Source organism: Aphelocoma coerulescens, chromosome 1 (assembly GCF_041296385.1).
Source record: "Aphelocoma coerulescens isolate FSJ_1873_10779 chromosome 1, UR_Acoe_1.0, whole genome shotgun sequence".
Taxonomy (NCBI): domain Eukaryota; kingdom Metazoa; phylum Chordata; class Aves; order Passeriformes; family Corvidae; genus Aphelocoma; species Aphelocoma coerulescens.
This window is the reverse complement of record NC_091013.1, coordinates 25,413,528-25,436,548: the sequence shown is the minus strand read 5'-3', so window position 1 is coordinate 25,436,548 and position 23,021 is coordinate 25,413,528. Positions and strand designations below refer to the sequence as shown.

The 23,021-nt window shown below is 40.0% G+C and overlaps 1 protein-coding gene across 8 annotated transcripts in view; it reads right to left on the bottom strand.

Moving 5' to 3' along the window:
- The window catches only part of ARHGEF7 (Rho guanine nucleotide exchange factor 7), a 119,300-nt gene that overhangs the window by 61,149 nt on the left and 35,130 nt on the right, over positions 1-23,021 (bottom strand). For 6 of the 8 annotated variants that reach the window (XM_069004229.1, XM_069004190.1, XM_069004198.1 and 3 more), the window contains 3 exons: positions 11,672-11,756; positions 7,331-7,461; positions 3,746-3,947 (listed from right to left, as the gene is read on the bottom strand). In XM_069004229.1, coding sequence (XP_068860330.1) covers positions 3,746-3,947; positions 7,331-7,461; positions 11,672-11,756 — 418 coding nt within the window. Of the gene's footprint in view, positions 1-3,745; positions 3,948-4,423; positions 4,498-7,330; positions 7,462-11,671; positions 11,757-13,895; positions 13,973-23,021 lie in introns of those variants that run through there. The other 2 variants (XM_069004179.1, XM_069004206.1) reach the window with 2 other exon arrangements.

The following is a 23,021-nucleotide window of genomic DNA, read 5'->3' as shown; positions in this document are numbered from 1 at the left end:
TACAACCATTCGCAGCTCACCTCATGTATTAGCATTGTGTGCTACCTAATCACTCTGGCACAGCTAAACAAACAAGTTACAACCAGGGCACAACTACTGTGAAATACCTCTATCATGTGATATCCTCTGTTTGTGCAATTTATGTAATGCAGCTGACTTTTCCTCTAAAATCTTTAAGAAATCAATGTGGGTAAAGGCAGTTCCATTCCCACACATCTCTTTCTTTCCTTCCTGGAACATCTAACTTCAGAGCCACCCTACAAGCTAAGACTACATATCTAGCATTTTTTTACACTAGAGGAATTTAATTTAGAGAAAAAAATCCATTTATCTAAACATCTAATGCCTACAAAGTTTGTGAGAATTAAAACAAAAACACACATGCATAAATAACTTCACTCATTTCTTCTTTTACTCAATTTGTAGAAGTCAGGTATCAGCAGACTGAGGGGATTTGATTAAACCAAACCCAGGAGCTTATTTAGGCATGTTCTGGGAGCTCTCCATATAATGTATCATCCTGAACAGAATTTCTAACTATTTGCAGTATTTTCAGCTACATTTCAGAGCAGAAAGATGGGTAGAATCATACTCTTAATGCCAGAACACTTTAAAGAGTATTTTGAAAACAGATGAGATGTCCAGGATGAACATCTTTTTATAGAGACCTTAACCAAGAGTGAGTATTTCAACAATCCTATCTAGATCTTTCTTTAAAATCAATCTATTGTAGCACTGACCTAAAACACATTTTGAATTTCAGCTAGCAAGACTGCAAGTTCACCTAACTACTTTTAAAATGCATAAGAGAAAAAAAGAGCACTTTTATGTTTCAACCGCATGCTTAAGGCATGAAGGCACTTAAAATACTTCTGAATTAGGAAAATCCTGAAGTGAGATATATATAGTTACAAGAAAGTCAAGAAAAATGGACAGTGTAAGATGATCAACTCAAGAAATGCCAACTCTCCTAATGAAGACGAACTAAGAAGATCAGGGACACAGGAAGGCAACAGAAACTGTGAAGTCATACATATAACCTAGATGAAGCTTCTCATGAATGCCCACCTATTCAAATTGTTTCAGAGCTTTGTAACAAACAGCATTACATCCTTGTTTCAACAAGGACAGCAGAACAAAGAAAGCCCAACAGCAGGACACAGTGGCAATGCACTTGGATACGGAAGGGAGGAGAATTCCAGAAAAGCCCTCTCTCTAGGATCTTCAACAATACCCATAAAGCAAAACTCATTTGAGATTAGAAATATTCATAACAAGTTTCATGGAAACAACCAAAAAATAATTAAAAAAAAAACAGTGCAGCAAAATTACAACAATAGACTTCAAGTAAGAAGAATTCAGTGAACTTAAAAATATGGGTAAAAAAAGAAGTCCCACTAGTAACAACATAAGCAGAAAAGGCTCACAAGAATGATAATTCCTTTAAAAATTAGCAGCATGTCAATGAAAGAATAGAAAAAGTAGATGCAAACTCACATGGAGCAAATATCACAAATATATACACTAATCACAAACACAAAAAGAAGGAAAAGTAAGTAGGAGAAGTCAGGTCAGCATTTGAAATACAACTAACACAATCATAAGGGTAGCAGCAACAAAGCATTCCAAAGCATGCATAGATACATGAAGGAGTAAAGCTAATCTGCAACCCCACAGTTAATAACACACTAAGCAGCTCTCAGTATGTCATCCTTCCCTCTGCCTCCCCCATCCTCCTCATAAAAAAAGTCAACTTCAGACAACTAAAACATATACCTACAAATGCATAAAAGCAGTTTAAAATTACTATTTTGATAAATTACACAGTACCTGTTGTGCTGATTTGATAGTAAGAGAACTAGCTATATCCATATCTGAAACCAGAGAGGACAAATGAAGTTCCATAAAGTACTGGAAAAAGCCAAACACAGTAATTTTAAAATGCAGGAGGAAAACAGAGAAAGCTAGTGAGCTACAGCTCAGTCATTTCAACTTTGTAATACACAATGAACTAAGCTTCCTGAGAAGAAAAAAGCATCAGCACATACAGAAAAAACTTCCATAGAAGAAACTGAACATATGAGACAGCACTCCAAGAATGCAAGAAGCCAGAAGGGGTAAACTGCTCTGGCAGAGAGAATGCACCTATACAGTGGAGGGAAAAGGACTTGGGAGAAAATTCTTCTGAGGGCAAGAAGTGAAAGCAAAAACTATGTCAGCCCCAGGGACCAGACAGCGTTGCAAGGAGTCACAAGCATCAGACTGCACTTGGTACTAACCTTGGCACTACAGCTTGTTGTCTCTTCCTACTCAGAAGAGTTACTTCACCGAAGCACAGGGTTCTTAATAAAACAAGAATCACTCAACTCCAGTTACTGGCAACTTCTGGTTCTTGCATGTTCACTCTTAAAGCATTTCTACTCTGGAGCCTAACTGCCTACCCACATTCCGGTCCAGGAGTTGGAAGAGATCAAAATTGATGAAATCCAAACAAGATCTCTGCAGCAATGATTTAAATGAATAACAATGGGACAAGACAGTCATCATGGCTGATGCTACAACAGTACAAATCAGAAACAGGCTTCAAGAATTGTTTCTCAGGATAAGCTCCATCTGAGAGATCTCTAAAGAACATTAAAGCCAAGTCTTACATTGTGACTATGCCTAAGAGAATATGGTTGAAAGGACAATGAAGCTGCAGTTCTAAGACCAGCATTTTGCAGCAACAGACTGGAGATAGCAAATCAAGGAAGAAAATAAGAGGATGCAGCCAAAGGAGAAAAGATAAGTTTAAAAATAGAGTTTTGCTCCCACAACCTCACTTTGCAATCAAGCATCTGAATAGCTGCTTCATAATGGGGAAAAAAAAAATTTAAAAGCCATGCCGATGACTTTAGCACAGCCCCAAAAGATGTGGGAAAGAGGGGTAAAACCTTCTGGAGACCCTGGGTAATTTTATCCTACCAGGCTTATCCCTAATCTCTGAAAATAAGCCAAGACAAGGAAAGACACAGGGTAAAAAAATGAAATAAAGGAGACAGAGAAATTATGTCATCCACAGCAATGTCTTAGTGGATTAGAAAGGAACATTATTTCTGATATTCAGATAACATTTACAGAAGGCACTTCCTCTATATAAAGCTCAAAATAAAACTTCAGTGGAAGGATGAAGCCTGTATGAAGAAAAGCTGAAGGCATATGAACAAACACATTATTTTTCAAAAGTTGATTTTGATAGAATTGGGTTTCTTTCCTGAAGTTGTTTAGTTCTATGCAATGGGATGTGCTGAGTAATTTTTTGGTTGGTTTGGGGGTTTTTTCTTGTTCGGTTTTTTTGTTTGTTTGTTTGTTTTGGTTTTTTGTTGTTTTTTTTTTTTTTGATGGAAATCTCTCACTATTTAAACTCAAAGCACCAATTCAAAGTATATCAGCAACTGAAACCAAATCCTATATTCTAGGAAGTCAGACCAAGGAAGTGAGAGCAGCCCAAACGTGATGGACAAGCAAGCAGAATGGGGAGATTTCTACATGCTTACTGCTAATTCAGAAGCCTCTGAGCACTCTGTATAGTGAACTGGGGTGGGGAAGAGCAAGTTCCTGAGCATTAGTGATTGCTGTCAATGACATTCAGTAAAAAAAGTCAAGCCTAAACAAAAAGCATTAGAAGTTTTAATGAATCAACCAACCATCAACCTCTATCCAATGCAAGAATTTCTGCCAATATGCTCTCCCCTTCAAAACTCACCATTTGATTTTATTTCTCGTACATAGTTACTTGGAAACCACCCTGTTTTTCCATTTAAAGTTCCTTCCCACCAGCCTCCTTCTTCCACTCTTGTAACATGAATAATATCGCCTTTTGAAAAAGAAAGTTCATCTTCATTTGTCTGTTGAAAATTAAATTTGGCTCTCACCACCAACTGATGGTTGCCGTTATCTGTCATGTCCTAGTAAGAGAAAGCAAAGAATAAAACGATCATTAGAGACTTAAGCAATATTTCCATGAGCAAAACAGAAATATCCATAAAATGGAAATAGACTTTACTCCACACGCAACAGTCCCCACATATTTTTACTCAAAAGCCTTTATAAGGAGCAATTTGGCATTTCCAGTATTTCTGTCATTTTTAGTCTATAGATTTTTTTCAGCCATGGGAGTATATATTTTACTTATTACAGCCCTTCAAATCAGAAGGGGTCAACAGAGCTAAAAAGAGAATAACTATTGCTCTCACAAAAAAAAAATAAAGAAAACATATACATTTTCTATAACTAGCATAACTTGAAACTGCCTTTGACAACTACAAAGAAACAAAGGCTTTACATTAGAGTTTTTTCCTAAAACTTTCTGTGCTGCAAGGAGGGAGAAACTGAGTTGGGTTTAATTTAATTCTGGATATACATAGAGTTTGCAGCTCAAAACCTTTTCCTTTTCTTTTTTTCCTGTAACAGATCAGGTCGGAGGCTTCCACAGCTGAAGGTACAAGTCTCCATGGCCTGCCAATGAAGAAAGACAGTGTTCTTTCACAAAACCCACAAAAGAGTCATGCAACTTACCTTGAATAAGTACTCCCAAATAATTTCTCTCAAGATTAGCAAAGCTGGAAGCCTGAAGCATGTCAGACTTGCAGCTGTCCATATAACACTGTGTATGCATGCTCATCCCCTACCACGGATGTGAAGGCAGGTTATCTCTCTGTCCTAACATCTGAATGTTCTTAGAAGTAACTAATAAGTCTTTAGAATTAATGATGTTCAAATTCAGCATTTTGTCCTTGCATGTCAATTTTGGGTATCTGTACCATTCAAACATTTTCATGAGAGTTTGGGCAAACCTTTATTCTAAAAAAGTGCAATATTTGGACAGCTTTAAATACATTGGACTGGAACTGAGAGAATAGCACTACAAATCATGTTTGTCTCTACCATAACTAAGGATCAGTACCTGTACAGCTAAAAAAATAACTTAGTGAGAAAATGACTGTGTAAGCTGTCCTAGTCAGTATCCAGGTAGAAGAATTTCACCTATATGTTACCTATATAATTGAGATTATCAAAAGACTGCATGTTGTCACTAGGATCTTACAACACATCAGCTTAATTTATAACCCAAGTAATCATGTTATTGTATCACAATATAACTTTCATCTGAGTTAGTAGCTGAGAAACTACAGGAAAATGAGGGCAAACACAACTTTGAAAACATGCAGAAAACCCCAAGATAGTGTAAGTCCCACTGTTTGACAATTCGATCTGCACATTTTCCAACAAGTGCCTCTGCCTTAGTCCTCTGCTTGTACATTATGTGCTTTCATCCACTCTGCTTAACAAGAAAAAATGTTTTGCTCTAGTAAACAGTAAAAAAAGCCACAAAATAAGCAGAAACACTGCACAGTGACATCAACTACAATCCCTATGCTCTGCCACTATGGCTTTCCAGCAGAGGAAATGAGTACAAACTTGGTGAGAACAGTTCCAAACTGATCATCTACAGCAACAAAACCAAACTAGGAATTTCCTGGATTTGGCTGCTAGCTCACTTTCCTTCCTTCTTGCACTTCTTTGCTCTAACTTTGCAGAGAGCAACTCAGATCACCAAAGTGATAGAAATACTGAAAACTCTGATTACTTCAGGGATCCAGCTAGCCCCACCAACTGCTGCATCTGCAAAACTGAGTGGGCTGTGAACAGCAGAACAGGAGCTCGAATTAGTGGCCTAGGGCAAGAACTTGCACAGGCTCTGCTACCAGAGAAAACACATTACACCACACCTAAGAAAGCCACAGAAGAAGCAGCTTTCATTAGGGATCTGAACCCTCCTTGCAAACCTTCAGTGACTAAAAGCACGTTTTATCACAATTTGCATGAGGTATGCAACCCTGACTTCAGCTGTACTATAAAACAATGGCCCATAACACTCAGTTACCCAAAGGCCAGTTGAAGGATCAACCTCGAAATATAACAGAAAACAGGAACAACTACCACTACTGCCAACATTACAAGTATCACCTTCACAGAGGTTTGAATAACCTTCTGTTGGGGTTCTAGGAGCTCTCCTGGCTTTTTTTTGTTAAAGGAATTTTCCCCATACGTGATGCTAGGGGGACAAATGGCTGGGTACTTAAGAAAAACAAAAGCAGTGGCTGCGGGGGGGTGGGGGTGCATCTGGGTACTCTTTTGTTTTCACCTGGGTGTGCGGACAGTCCGTCTCAGGTTTGGACAGAGAGGGAGGCTGCTTTCTTTGGCTGCTTTTCCTTCTGCCAGAGAAGCCCCGGGATCCCAAGCCCGCCTTCCCTGCCCTGCTTGGATCCGGGCTGTGGCCGCCCTGCCCCGCCGTTGCTTCGAGCCTTCGCTGCGTTGTAGCCGTGCTTGCCCTGCCTGCCCAGACCTCCGGGGGGTTCCCCGTTTGGATACATCTCATCTGCCACCCGGGATTTGTGCTCGTCCCTGCCGTTCCAGCCTCTTGTTCCAGCCTGCCGTTCCAGCCTGCTGTTCCCGAGGGTCCAGCCGGACACCGGGATCGGCTGCCCAGGGGTTTGTGAAGTTTCTTTGTCCCATCCCTCCCCGGGATCCCAGGGCGCCATTGCCGCGTGCTCCCCGAGCTCGCTCCGGAGCGCCCCCTGCAGCCGCGGGGGAACCATCGCACCTGCCCTGCTCACCGGGAGCCGCCAGCGCCCCTGCCGGCTGCGAGCGGAACTGCACCCGAGGGGAAAGGGCCCGACAGCCGAGAAGGCTGGGACTGGGTTTGGGATTGTTTGCTGTTACTGCCAGAGTTACTGTTGTTTGTTTGACTGGTTATACACATATAGATATATAATAGTAAAGAACTGTTATTCCTATTTTCCACATCTTTGCCTAAAAGCCCCTTGATTTCAAAATAATAATAATTCGGAGGGAAGGGGGTTGCATCTGCCATTCCAAGGGAGGCTCCTGCCTTCCTTAGCAGACACCTGTCTTTCAAACCAAGACACCTTCAATCATCACCCCTAAACTCAGAGAGAAAATGAGATTTTTGCCTTTGGAAAAGCAAGTCTTCATACCAAAAAGAAAAACACAAATCCAGGAAGACACTATCTTTACAGACAACAAGGAGCACTAAAGGAGGAAAAAATAGTTAGAAGTTCACAAAAAGTTGCATGTATTTTGAAACATCATATGAAAAGCTGCAAAAACAAACTCACAGTCTAAAAATACAGAAGTGAAAGAGAGGAAACAGTTACTTTGCTACACTCTAATTTACTTACAAAACTCATTAAAAAAAAAAAGGGAAAAAGAAAAGGGGGGAAAAAAAAAATCACACCACAGCATGTTTCATTCTTCCAGAACTTACCAAACTCCGATACTGTCCCTGAAAGAGTTTTGAAGTTCTACTGTGTAAAGACTGGGATCCCAGAGAATCAAAGGATTTTATCCGATGAGATGAGGGACGTGCACATACAGAGTCACTGCCCAGCCCTATGTCTGTATGAGGGTGGGAGGAAAAAAAAGTAAATATGAGAATTTGAAAAATCTGCATCTGTAACTTCTGCTTACCTCTGTAAAATTCACGTGCCTAAAGCAGATTTGATATATCTGCAGTTACTCAGTAATTCAAGATTTAAAAAATTATAAGCAATAAATAATCTAAAGCCCCGAAACATTGACAATTTCTTCCCCACACAGACAAGAAAACAACTTGGCCTGTTTAGAGAGAGGAGGGTTAGGGCTGTATTTCTCTATTCCTACTCACTACTAGTCTATTTAAAGGTAATTAACCAGCACCATTTTAGCTAGCAGCCAAGAATTTTGAATGCATTAAACTTGCTTGAAGTGAAGCCAGCCACATCTGTTTCTTTGCTCTTCCCACAGCCCCCCATCTCCTTCTCAATTAAAACATTCCTTCCACTGTCTTTTTTCCTACATTCCTCTGTCTCATCCCCTTTTTTTGCCAACTAAGCTATTTTTTTCTTCTTTGGAAGGAGGACTAGGAGTAGAAGAAAGGAAAATGCTGCTTCTCACAAGTAAACAACACCCTCCCGAAACATCTCCCCTCTTCCATTTGTCTCTCCTCTGAGAAGCACACCCATGAGATATGTTCATCTGAAGGGTTATGTGCCATCAGGGGCTGCTGGGGTCCCTTTGTGTGCTGGGAGGTGCTGAGGGAGCAGCAGGACATGGCTCATCCCACCATCCCAGCGAGGGGTGGGGCAGCTGGGGGCACCAGGGCAGCCCCAGTCCTGGACACTGGGCTGGCACCTCCCCAGGATGGGATGTTGCTGGCCGGCAGGAGGATGTGGCCTGTGGATTAGCAAGCCACAGCCAGCCAGGGACTGCACCACAAGAAGCTCCCAAGAGCCAGGTTCAGTGCTGGCTGCAGCCTCCCACAGCCCTGCTGGGAGCCTCTCCCCACGTTACAGTGGGACAGTGGGTTGCTGCTGGCTGCACCAGTGTCTCCCTTTCTCACAGCAAAGCCCCAGGAGTGGGATGCTCCCAGGCCCCTTGCACAGGGCAGCAGACAAACCTTGCTCCTTTGCACAAGCGTGGCAAGTCATTCCTTTCTTTCATGTTTTCCATATACAAGGAAACTACTCAGTGAACATCAGATCTTAAGAAGCCCTGAAAGCAATACAGTATTTTCTGTCCCAAACCTAGATATCTTCACTAGACTACACAAGCCTCCCAACTGCTCTCCTGGTTTTTACACCTGTTACTCTCTTGCCTAGTAGTTTGCTTTTCTTCCAAAGCTTGAACTCCATACTGAGGTATGCACACAACTGTAGTCTTCTAACAGTTACTTCCAGACTGAAGTAGACCATCATTATGCAAATCCAAATTATTTTTTGTCCAAAAGAAATAACATATACAGGTTGAGATCCAGGGACACCAGCGAATAAGGTGCATCTCCTATTCCACAACAAACCTGAAGAGACAACTCAATTCATCTGAACTGGAAAGTCTTTAAACTTCAGCACAGCACCCAACAGCAGCAGAGATGCAGGAGGAGGGAAAGGGTTTGAGATTGACAACAGAAATGTTGACAAAGGACACTCCAACTCTGCAGCGACTGAGTGGAAAACACCTTCCCTGGTGCATCTTTTTATCACTCACTGATAATCCTTCAAATATCATCATCCTTCAAAAAAAACCCTATAAATCTACACCCCCTAGTTAAATAGTGCAATATTAGAACTATACATATTGAGTATTTTATATGCATAGTATTCTTGCACATTGAAGTAATAAAAGACACTCTGTGAAACTGCTTTCCTAAAAGCATTTAAAGGCTGTGGTATTCAAAAAAACACTGGTGATTATAGTCCATTACAAAAAGGTCATACGTGACATGTTTTCACAGACTACCAGGAAAGAAATGGGACTGGATTATGGGCTTAGTTTGTAAGTCATGACTATATGGCTAACTCCAATGCTCCCAGAAACTTTTAAGTTGCCATAACCATCATTACTTAATAGAGCTTAAGGATTAAAAGTAACCTGAAACATCTCCATGTCCAGCTTGCTATATTTCCTAAGGGCAGTCAAGTTCAAGGACAGACAGACACCAAATCCAGAACTATACCTTGATACAGCTTGCCTAGAAAAACAGGATCAGGTTGGTTTATGAGTGTGTTGCAGCTTCTGGGCAACTCCAAAACACTAGTTAGAATTTAAGTATGGACTGATTCCTAACATTTTCTAATTTTGCAGCAGCAGAGCTAATAGAGCAACACAAGAGCACCTTTTTAGGCTTGAATTAGAAACTGCATGTATCTGAGGTGAAAACATAATTATTACAAACAAAGCACATGCAAATTGAAGTATTTTTGCTGTTAGTATCTGAATACTTTCAAATCAATCAGAAATGTTGATACTTTTAAAAGGCTTGCAGACCCCATGTATCCATTAAAGTTTCTATTAAAATACCTAATAAACATGTTCAATGAATTTCTCAATGGTATTATTGTCAAAAAAAATCAACTCTGCTACTAAAAGCTCAAAAATCTTGAATGGCAACAGAATGTGCATGTTTAACAAATATTAATTTGGTAATTTCTTCACAAGCTTCACTCTTCCATCCATTTTAAGATTTCCAGTGTTTGTAAAACACTTTCTCCCTTGTACCACTATTTCAACTACCCTCTACCAGTTCCTCTCCCCTCATGTGTCTACAAACAGCAAACTGCTTCCTTGATCCCACCACTCCAGAGATTAATACTTTGATGGAGTGAAAACCCACAGAAGTCTTTCATCAGTAATCATGCCCATCACTCGCATTCTTCATATTGTAGGAAGGCCTATCTCAGAAGAACCTATGTATGCCTGAAATTCTTGCAGGTCTACATACGGAGCTGGAGTCTAAAACACCTGCTACACAATTGCCCAGTTAATGAAAATTGTTTGGAAGAACAAGAAGGTTTATGCTTGCTCCTGGGAATGAGACAACACCACAGCTTGCATGTGGTTTCGATTTTTGGTTTCCATACCACCACCACCACATGCCACCATCATGAAAGGGATCAGCCCCAAGTCCTTTCTAACCAGCTGCAGTTGTGGCTTTTTGATGTGGGCACTAATCCACAGACACCTGGACAGAACAGCCACACTTTTTCTCCACTTTAACGACAGCAAAGGCACTGATGGCCAGTGTACAGCAGTTTTAAAGATGCACTGCTCTGGTTTGTGTTTGCACTTACACTTGAGGTGAGAGGCAGTATCTCCAACTGGTCTAAACAGCTTCAAAGAAGTCAATGGTATTACTCCATGCCCATTCATTAAAACTAAGAATTTGGTTGCAAAACAATCTTAAGGGGTGCTTCCTAATGCAAGGAAAAAAATAAGCCATGAAAACCACAAAACCTCTCGTGAAACAGACCAGAGAAGTCTTATAAATGTGACAAGATACTTATTAGTATTAAATGAAGTAACATTTATCTATCACTGACTTTTCTATCACCTTCCTTTTCTTCCTCACACAAAAACTGACATGTATGGTTCAATTTTAGACTCTCTCTCAGACTCTGACCTGATGACCAGTACTGAAAGCTGCTGCTGATGGTGGAACAAGAAGAAACCAAAAGGGTCAATGTTAACATTTCTTGACTGTCCCAGGGTTCACCTGGCATAATTTAGCACAGGCTCACCCTACAATGATGGATGGACACCTCTCACCTGTGTGTTATTTCTACAGCTCTCTCCCCTCCCACCAAAGAACCGAGGCAAGTGGTTCATAACTTCTAGCTGCTAAATGAATGAAATATGTGGCTTAACAGATCAAAGATGTTGGAGATCCTTTTGTTACTGGCAAGAAAGGATAGTGCTTGGAAATGGAGACAGGATGGGGGGGCAAAAATTTTGACAAAGCTGTTCAAATAGGAGAATGACAGAATGGAGCAAAAGTCAACTTTGGTATTCCAAACTTGGAGAAAAAAAAAGAAAAACCAACCAAAAAACCAGGCCCTTTTTCTAAATTGCTTGCCAGCTTAAAGGCTTAGCATTAGCTCTGCCACAAAACTTCCTTCTGCAGAAGACACAACTAGAGAACCCAGAGCCACTGCAAAGTTTTAAAAACATGAACTCCAACAAAAGCTCTTTTAAAATGCTGCACATGTGCACTTCATCATGGATACAGCAACAGGCACACTGATGCAAGCTGAAAGTAGTTGTAAGCCAGCACAAGACAGAGCAGTCTACTTACCTGCAGTCACCTTATTTAAAGCCACAAGAGAGCTGAGAACTTTGCTGAAATTCTGTCCCTGATACAGGTCATTTGCATCAAAAGTCTGAAAAAAAACCAAAAACCCATGTAGTTAAGTAAGTTAAGTAAGTTATAGAAACAAGCCTTTAAGCTTGTATATACAAACCATGACTGTAGAAGCTATTGCATGATCAAGGTATCAGTCTTTTAAAGGCTATTATGAACCAGTATAACTGGGGAGGGTGGGCAGGGGAGCTCCTCCTTAAAAAAAATATTAAAAACAACCCAACAAGACATTTTTAAATGGAAAAATAATATAGCAACAGCTGCATTTGAAAAAAACTGAAGAACAGAGAAAGTAAAAATATTAAGTACCATTTAAGTTACAAGAAAGTTGAATAAAACAAGTATCAGAAGCAGTAGTTTTCCTAAGACATTTTGGCCAAAAAAAGTTACTGGGTACCATTACTCTTGTCATACTCTTCTTCTTCTGTAGCAGCACACAGGCATTGTACCTGATTTTTCATAAGATACTCTTAAAATTACTACAAATACTTTGAGAAGTACTACAACCTACATGCTCTCTCTTTACAAGACACAGAGGAGAGCAGCATTCCTGAACATTAAAGAATTTTAAAAAGAATGAAATTTCTGGGTAAGTTAGATCGAGGATGAGGTTTGGGAAGGGAACGGATAACAAGAGAGGTTTATTTTAAGTGTGATAAGGAAGTCCAAACCTTGAACTATCATGCAGAAAACACTCCAGCAACTTTCAAGCACTGGGTGATGACATTAAATGTCTGGATTTTTGGGGGAAAAGGGGACTTTTTTTAAAAAAAGGAAGAAAACCCACAAACCCACATTTGCCTGAGGTAATGGAAACACTCATTCAAAGTCACATGAAAATAGCTCTCGCAATAGATTCTGCATAGGTTGAAAAGAGTCACAGTACTCCTTTGTGCAAGACTAGAAAGCTGACAATAAAAGACAGCTGCTACAGTTCTTCCAACTGATTTAAGAAACAGAAAGAGATTTAGTTTCCTGCAATGTAGCAGTTTTTATCTAAAAAGTCAACAAAAACCTGTTCACTTTCCTGATAACAGGCCCATCCCACAGGCACTATCAGAAAGTCCTTACCCCAGAGAACAGCCTTTGTAGACAGGAGAGGGAAAACTCATAATCCCAGGGGAGAAGTGAGAAAGAAACAAAGTTTAACCCAAGAGAAGTGAAAATGTTAACAACAGCTACCAAAAGTAACCACAGAAGGGGCTGCCAGACCAGTTCTGACTGGTTATGTAATATCACAGGAAAGGTAGAACAGATTTAGGAAACATTTAATGACAGTATTAGGCAGTAAGAAAAAAAATCTCCCAATGCATCCACAATATTTGAGGTACTTGCATACATTAACATGCTCATTTTTCCCCCGTGACTGAGGATCATCTCTGGTCCCAGAAAGCAGCAGTTCTACCCGGGCTGTAGAGGTGCCAGCATCTCTCAAGCTCGAGCAGCATTTACACAGCTCAGAAAAGCAACGCCACACAACACACACAGCATCAAGCACTCAGAGCCACATACCAGTATACTCCAAGCAGTTATTGCTCACATAAATTAAGTCAAATAACTGTTTCAACAGCTTTCACTGTGAACTACAGATAATTTTTAAAAAGACTTCTCTTAGTTATGTGAAGTTGTAAGGAGTAAGGAGAAGCACCAGGGAATTGCCTAGATGTGAATTTTGTAAGGCTTTTCCTCAAACACAAGGAATATTAAAAGACTATGGACACAAAAAAGGCATAAAGGAAATAAGAAATAATTTGATTTAACAAAGATGTGATAGATTTTATTAACAGTATAATTTATAAACTCAAAACCAGGCTGGAGATCAGCTTAACCACTGCTCAAATTGAGGAAAAAAATTAAGCTATTATGAAACAAGAAAGTATTAAGAGCGTGAAATTTCCATTGTTACTACACACCTATTGTGGTAGTTTTTAAACAAGTAAATTTGAAGTGTGAACAGAATCACAAAAGCCGGGCCTGATCCTAAAAAAATTAAATACATGAGACAGGTGCTCATGCAGAAACCAGAACTAGATCAGAAGGGGACAACAAGGGAGAAAGAGAATGACTAAGTAAAGGAACATTAAAAAAAAAAGGTTAAAAATTATAGCTTAAACTTACAAAAACTTAAAAACAACCCAACCCTAAATTTTAAGCTCACCTTCATTCTGGATTCTGATAGAACCAAGAGCTCTCCACAGTCAGGCTAGCTTGAGAACAAAAGGTTGAGAGGAAGCTTAGTTTCCTGTTATGCTGAGACTATAGGGGATACCAAGAACAATTTGATTGGATCATCCCAACGGCACATAGTGCCATAAAAAACCTGTATCCAGGACATGCATCCAGTCTGCTGCTCCACAGGAAACAGCACAATGGGAGGATGAGAGAAACATTTGCTTCCTTGTGATTTTACATGAAGCAATTCTGACAGGAAGCCACCCTCAGCAGCTCATGGCCAGTATGTTCAGCAGCCTACAATAAAGGGGGAGGGGAACACAACACCGTCCAGAGGGATCTTCTCCTAACATAACAAATGCCTAAGAAAAAACTAACCTAGAGAGGTAAAAAGTGAGGGAAAAAACCTAAGTGTTCTAAAGTTTTGAGGCTAATTCTTGATTATAAAGACCTTATCTCAAAAAAACCCAGCAAACCAAAAACCAAAGCAATACACAAAAACAAGCACCAAAACAAACAAACAAAAAAAACCAAAAAAAAACCACAAACAAAAAAAACCAAACAACCAAACAAAAAAAACTCCTGCCAACCACTTACACCCTTCTTCCATCTTAGTGGAGGTTTGCTCATTTCACAATATATCTGAAAACTCTGACAGAGTAAGAGCATCAAGTAGCCAGAGGAAACAGTCTACTTCAGGTTTTCACGAGAAGTCTGACTTGCATGTGGCCTGTAATCTTCATTCTGGTAACTATGGACAAATCAGCTGTGGAACCGACTCTTAAAATTTATCTTGATGTTAAAAAGAGTAACTTGTCATTCAGTGACACTGGATGACAAACAACCCCCCTCCATACAGCACTCCCAATTCTGCATTGCAAAAATCAAAGCTGAATTTTGAGATCCAAATATCAAGCAAAACTATTTTTATAACACAATATATTACCAAATAATAAGGTCTGCATGCTAAATTACTTTCTATAATACTAGTATAACCCACTTTTCTAATCACAGCAGAAGCACAACGTGAATTCAAACTTGCACATCCTTAAAGCTCTTTAAACCTCAAAACACAAACACTTAGAAAGGTATTACCTCGCAAATATTACAATTTGTCTTTTGAACAGTATGCAACAGGCATATATAGACATTAAACAAGGCTTCATGGAAAAAAATATTTCCAATATGCCTTTGATTTCCAGGCAAACACTTATAACTCTGTAGAGACTCTACCTGTGATGAAGTTCCCTCTCTTGTTCATTCAATCCTTGTCTTCCACCAAGATAGTCAGATTAAACATTAGTAAAAATACAAGAATAAAACCATGATAGATCAGATGAGGACCCAGCTAAGCCAAATCTTTTGAACAAAATATTTAACTAACATACCTTTGTTTTTCAATACCCCAGAACTGCCCACATGCAGATACACCTTACATAAAGCATTAAGATGAGGGAAGGAGAATGGGGCGATGGTGTTCAGAGTGATGGTGTTTGTCTTCCCAAATCACCACTAGGAGTGAGGCAGCCTGGCCCTGCTGGAGATAGCTGTCCATCTATCAGTGTGCTCATGGGAAGTAAGGGATTCATTCCTTGTTCTGCCTTGCTGGCGTGCACAGCTTCAGCTGTACCCATTACACTGTCTTAACGAGTGAGTTCCCTTTCACTTTTGCCCTTCCAAATCTCTCCCCCACCCCACCAGGGAAGAGTGGGAGCGCGGCTGCCTCGGGCCAAGCTGCTGGATGGGGTTAAACCACGACAATATCCCAGATGGATACTGTGTTCTAAAAGCAGACCAGGTCAGGCTAACAGTGACCTACAAACAACACTATGTGTAACACTCAAGAGCACTCTGATGCTTTTGGTCACTGACTGCCAAAGCCTGGCAATTGCCCACCCCGACCCACAGATCCTGGCTTCCCTTTCCACACCTGCACTAATTCCAAACACACAACCCTGGCTTCCCACAACTATATATGCATTTTCTGCCCCCAGATTTCAACTGGCTACAGACTTTACTGATAACAGTTTTATGACGTCTTCCAGGTCATTAATGAAATGCTACATAACATGGTCAAGTACAAATGGCAGCAAAACCCATATAGCAAGATATACACTGGATGGTCATTCTGCATTTGGAATTATAATAAAGTTTAGTAATAAGCCAGTTTTTAAACTCACTTCATGAGAGCCATTTGCATTTTTCCATCACTGACATTTCTTCAACACCAAACAAAATGCCTTAGAGATTCATTTCATCCACACACTGGCTGCTCAACTACCACATCCACCCTCTGATTGTAAACAAGACTAAACTCTGCATGGATCTATTTAAACTCCATAACATTCCAAATTACCTGAATGTATTATTAGGGCCATTTAAAGTCACCTAAACCACTAACGCTCAGTGGATGGAGACTTCTGTTTCAACAGTGTTTCTCATCTAACAGCAATAAGGAAATAGAATTAAAGTAACAATGCTTATACCTCATATCCCCGCAATAAACAGTACCTACTGAAAGGAAAAAAGCATCACCTGAGACTGTGATGAAAGAAAAAGGAAATGAGAAAATAAAGTTGAAAATATACCTGGTGAGAGCAGACTACAGCATGCAGTAAGCCTGCAGCAGGATTCTTTTCTTCAAATCAGTCAGTTTTAAGGCCTCAGGTAGCATTTATACTATTTTATTTCCCCCTTCTAGACCTTAAAGTCAGAATCCAGCTATGGAGGAAGTATTTTTAAAATAAAGGTACTTCACCTGATAAAGCAAGGTCTACAACTGGAGACAAGAAAAAAAAAATCTGGTAGTTCAGTCAAGCTTTCTTCAGACACACACTTTCTTCAAATGTGTCTTGTATGAACCTTAACTTGCTTGTATCCTTAAACCATCAGAGCATCAGTAAGGCTGTATCTAACAGTCACAGCAAGGAAAGTTCACATACTGGTTAAGAGTAAAATAGAGTAAAAGAAAAAGGTTTTTCCGTGCTAGACTACTGCCTTGAATATACATAGGTACACTATTCCCAGTGGGTATTAATACTTTAAGCATCCAACAAAAATAGGTGACAGCTCTTTCCAGTACTGCATCATCAACTGCAGCAGCTGAGGAGCTGACCTACGAGCAGCCCAGGCATCTGTGCAACACAGATAGGGCAGCTGCTGCTGACCTCACCAGCCAGCCCAAAAATAAGCTGTAACCCCTGGGCTGTTACACCAACCAGCAGGACACTTTCCAGCTCAGTTTTGCAGCCTCGGGCCCCTGGCGCAGAAGATGATGAGACCATTGGCTCACTCACCCGGAGGAAATGAAAAGAAACGAGCAGAGTGGCTCGACAAAGCACAGCGGGACACGGCAACGTGTCCCTCCACCTGCTCTTACTGCACACGCTGCAGTGCTTTTGGCCACGGGAGCATGAATAATGAAGTGGTAGGGGAAAAAAAAGCAACTCGTGTTTAGAAACAGGTGATCTTAAAAAACACTAAGAATCCCAACACCTTGCTTTGTTGTGCTACCACCCGCAGTGTGGTAGCAGCTGGCAAGAGGAAGCCACGAGGCCATCCACAGTTCACCTTCCAGTGATGACACTTAATGGGCCCACGCTGAAAAAAAGATCCTGTAGGTAAGCCCACATGCAAATCACAGATTTGTTCATTTATTCTCACATTAGGTCAGCTCTAAGTGGTGCTGCAGCTATTATGCAGCAGCTGCTCCTGAGCTGTGCATTATCATCTGAAAGCTGCAGCAGTAAAAGGAGAGATAAGAAAAGCAGGGAACTATGACAACTGAGAGGAAAGGAAGGGGTGAGGGGAAAAGAGATGATTATAAATGTTCTGGAAATCTCTATGAAGCATACTGTTGCCCAAATGTAGCACTGTACAGCACAAGGGAGAGCTAAAAGAAAAAAATTAAGCTCTGTTTCAAAAATTAAGAGTAAGATAAAAGGAAAGGTTTGAAAATAACTGGAAGAACAGACTGCAGTACAAGATTTCTGTGCCATTTGGTAACATTTCACAACAGAAATGCCAGTGGTAAAGAAAAAATAAAACTTATTGGTGGTCTGGAATAAATTTTGCTGTTCATATAAAACTGTTCCTCAAAAGTAAAAACCTAGCAGTACTAAAAACACCACATCACCTAGAAAGCTTTAATTCCTGCAACTAGTAATACTTTTAAGACACAACATGTTATCTACAAAAGCAAGCAGAGCCAGCTGTAAAAATGTATATGGAAGTTTGTAGTGTCTGTGTGCACATCTGTGTGTGCATGCATCCAGATACATATTTAAAACACAAATCCAAAGAAGACAAAAGTTAACAAACCTGTTTTAGAGTCCTAAAGATTTCCAGCTCCAAGAATTTTTTTCCCAAACCAGGCACATAAAAGCACTAAGGATTCTACAGAGAATTAATTTCAAATACTAAACAACATTTCACCCAAGAAACTACTTCAAAGTAAACTTCTCAACACTGCCAAAACTAAACATACACAACCTATTTTTCATTAACACAAGCAAAAATGGCATTTTAAAAAAAGAAACACAAAGAAATATTACCTTTGCTTTTGGAGAGGAACTGTACAATTTCTCAAGCTTTCCAAAGCTCTGTTTAGAATGTGACAGCACAAGTTAGTATCCTCAAATGAATTCTTTTGTAAGGAGTCATAGAAGTTAGTATTTTTGAGCATAAACACCTAGTAGTAGCAATGCAAGGTGTAATTTAAAAAGCAGGAATAGAAAGGTTAGCACTGCCTACACTTGTGTAAGTAAGAAAACATTAGAACATAACCCTGTTCCAAATTTCTACCTGCACAGCAAAACAAAAACTACATTTATCACACCTTCATCCTAAAACACTTTCAAATTGCTTTGTAGGTTTTGGATTATAAATGATACCACAAAGTGATAATCTCAGCTGCCACAGACAGAGACATTCAGTGACCCACAACAATACACAACTGAGTACTATGGCTTAAGGAAGCTCACACTCCTGGAACTACAGGCAAAAATAAAAGTTGTTGGAATTAAATTACCAAAGAAAATTTGATCAGGACACTGAAGTTGAGATGTCTCAGTTCTTGCCAATGTAACAGGTTACACCTACATGCTTGGCTGAAACACAGCAATTGCATAAGCACTTTCTAGTGCCAATGAAGAGAGGCACCTCAACAGGAAAATTGGCCAGAAACATATCCCGAGAAAGATTCAGCCCAGCAAAACCCACCTCTCTTCCTGATATACACAGACAAGAACTATGTAAGCTACTCTCCTAAAATAAATCAGGAAACACAGCTGTGGAAATCCAGGCCAAAATGAAAAGGGAATACTGTGTCCAAGTAAGAAGATACACAGCACTAAGAAAAAGAAAAAGCAAGTATAGGTTTGGAAATACAGACAGCTCTGCTATCAAGCAGAGTAAGCAGTCAGTGAAAAAAGGTAAAACTTAATTTTCACTACTAACTGCACAAGGCAGACACTGCCTTATAAACAAGAACATGGTTAAATACTCATTTTCTTGGGGAAAACCACAAGAGTAAGGTAAAGGATTTTACCAAATGAAATAGACTAGAGAAGGAAAGCAGATTATAGGTCTCATTACTCTCCCCCCACCCCTACCCATCACAAGAACAAAGCTAACATCTATTCCAGGACTATGATGCTGATTCTGAGAGTAGACACTTCTATTTCACTAAACCAGTGCCTTCTTGTATGAATACTTCATTAAAGATCAGTGTGGCAGGAGAAAGCCTGCAAAGTCAGTTTTTAGGTCTGCCTACAAGACAGATGCTGGTAATCAGTTTGATAAGTTTGTCAATAACTTGCAATTAGAAAGAAAAAAAAAAGATCTGTCAGATTCTGGTCATCCAAATTCATGTCTTGTCTGTATCAACTGGGTACCTTCCCAAGACTCCAATCCCTCTTAGACATAAACAACTGCGAGTAATGGGAGCAGCTGGTCCCTTGAGTGGCTGCACTTTTTTTTTTTTAATCACAGTATTAGATCATGATTTTGGGAAACTACTCCTTCATTCCACAGCTTCTACTGCTTCAGATTCTGTTGGGCACCTATCCTTTCACCAACCTCATTCAACACTGACATGATAGAGCAGCACAGGGAACATAAATAAGCCGTCCTGAGTTTCAGTCTAGAGCATGTCTATCGTGCCCTGAAGTACTAGTACTAGTTCACAGGTAGGTATCCCACCTTCTCCTCCATAATCCATAGATCAATGTCAAACTTTCAGGCAAGGTTACTACAACAGAATCTGCAAACTATTCCCATTTTTAAGTAGAAACATACATTATAGCATTATCATTTTCATACATCTACAATTTCTTCCTGACTTTTCTTTTTTTCCCCAATAACACATAAAAAAGAAACAAGTTATGAAAAAGCCTTAATGAAAGAACAATCCAAAAAATGGCTCTGGCACAAACTCCTGACCAACTGTTCATGCTAACTAAAAGTATTGGAAGCACTGAAAATGAAAACTGACCCGAAACGGATCAGTCAGTCACAGCAGAAATAAAAATGACAGGAGAGCAACAATGACAGTGGTTAAGACTACCAAAACAAGGTGCCCAAAGGGCCTGGCCAGGGTCTGGAAGTAGTTACTGAGCATAAGCATTCAGAAGGAAATAATCTCTTTCCCAATGGCTGAACTGAGTAGTGACATAATAAATATTTTAAGGCTCAGATTAAATCAGTTCCTAAGAAAGAGGAAGTTGATATATTCAGGAAACTTTCAACAAGGTTTCAAACATTAGGAACGGAGAAGTCTGCTTCTGGCATATCTGAATTTTAGATTTATTTTCTAAAATAAAAAAAAAGTACACATCAGCTAAACTGTGAACATCTCCATACCCTTACCTAAAAAACACAGGAAGGACGGCTTGCCACAACTGATTTCAGATGCCTTCTGTCTAGATGCATGTTCTGCCAATATTTCTCAACTAATTTCTGAAGTACCAGCTTAGTTTCAAAAGCCATGCTGTATGGAGAGATGAAGAGAGGCCTATATAATGAAGCAAAAAGCTTAATTTATATAATGAAAGTTTTTGAAGGGAAAAACCAAAACCAACTAGGAAAGCCTGCTTCCAAAATAGGGAGTGTTACCCGCAATCCAAATCTCCATTTGCAAAACAAATTGAGACTTTCATGAAGTCCAAGTACCACAGACACATAGTAGGATTGCTGAGACAGATTTGCTCAGAACAGCAGCATTCAGAGACACACGCACGCCCAGAGCATGTCAGAGAGCAAGAGCTGGAGGTGGCTGAAAGGAGGCATCTTATTGCAAAAGATTTTGTACTACATGAGGTTATCATCTGCCTCCTAAAATAGCATGCTGGCTGTTTTACTACACTACCACGTGCTCTAACCACAACTTAAATGCCATCACATGCTCACATTTCATCTGGAACAAATGTGTGCAGCCAAGTGATCAGATGATGCACAGATTCAGCATCAATGGAGAATGAACTACAGAGCACGACCCAGAAGCACAGACCCACTGACCTCAAGTGCACTTATTTCCCCCACTGCTTATCAGCTTGGGAGTCTCATTTTGCTGTGTGCACACACACTTTTAAAAATAAAAATATTAACAGAAGAAACAGGACAATCCTTGTAGCATTAAATATGTACAAGTAGCCAAAGAAGAAAGACTGAGGGGGAATTAATATCCTGACAACAGTCAGAACTTGACTGTGATTGAACATGTGGGAAAAAAAGAGGGAGAGGGGGATAAAGATAATGCAGAAATGCAAGAATGAAAGAAAAAAAAAGGAAAAAAATAAATGTTACACCCTTCTAGTAAGAAGGAATTTTATCAGAAATCTCAATTGCTTCCTTAATACACTGTGGAAAGTGCCAAAAATTAATAAAAGCTTACTCAATTTTCATATAGCTTGTTAAAACTTTCATTTAATTTAGAATCAAAAAACAGAAAAAAAGTAATTCTCAAGTAGGTAGCAGATATGAACAAGCCCCAAAACCAACACTTCAGGTTTCAACTAGAGTAAATTCATTTCAATACTTCCCTTTTAAAAATTGACTAAAGAATACAAAGCTGTATGCAAATCCCTGAGCTACAGCTCCTCCCAAGCACACCCTTTTTGATCCATAGTTTACCATTTTGATTCCTGCCAGTACAAATACTCTTTAAAAAGGGGCCTAGGGCTGGATCTCTCCCTCTCTCGTCCAGGTACCTGCAACAATGGGATGCAGCATCCTCCACCATTTAACACTCCTTTTGCAAGAGCAAGCAGAGGACTTTATCCAGGAAGCAGGGACAAGCCTCACCACCACCTGCTGTGGTGACCAACCACTCCTGCCCTGGCAGGGCTGGTGGAGCTGCTTGGGCAGCTGGGGGGGCCCATATCTTTGGCCGAGGAAGACAGAAAACTGAAGTCAATTTAATGCAACAGCCTGTAAGTGAGGGCATCCAGCAGCTGCCAGGCCAGCAGAGAAGTCATCTCTCTGAAGGACAGACACCTCAGGGAGAGACATGCAGCATGGATCTAGGTAAACCATTCTTGCTCAGGATTTGCAAGCCCATAGATCAGCGCAAGATTTCAGGAGTAAAATCTCCCAAAATTTCTCTCACACCACCCTATACTCTTTTCACTCAGGGGGCCATTAAAGTGAACTCACAGAAAACTAATCCAGCAAGTGGAAAGCTTGCTGCAAATTTCATGAGCTAAACCGGTCCAGTATCAGACAAGACCAGCACTTGAGCCAATGCATGGGAGGGAAATATCTGTCAGGGGTACAAAAAACAAACAAATACCCCAAACACTTAGCTACAGACCAGCCACAGCCAATCATTCAGCATCTTTCAGTAGTAAGCTTCTGTAAGAAATTCAAACTTAACGTTTATGGGAATATCTATAAAAATTTCCACATTCCAAACTAATAAAAGATGCCCTCTATCAGGTTACAAGCAACCACAAAAATTCAATCCACACCAATTCTACTTAGTCATAGTAATGCCTGGGGATTCAATCTGAAAGAAATAAAGATAACTTCAAGAAACCAGCTATTGCAAGAATTTGATCATTCTGATTTATCAGCTGATACACTATATGATGGGCTTGGGTAGCCAAGCTGACAA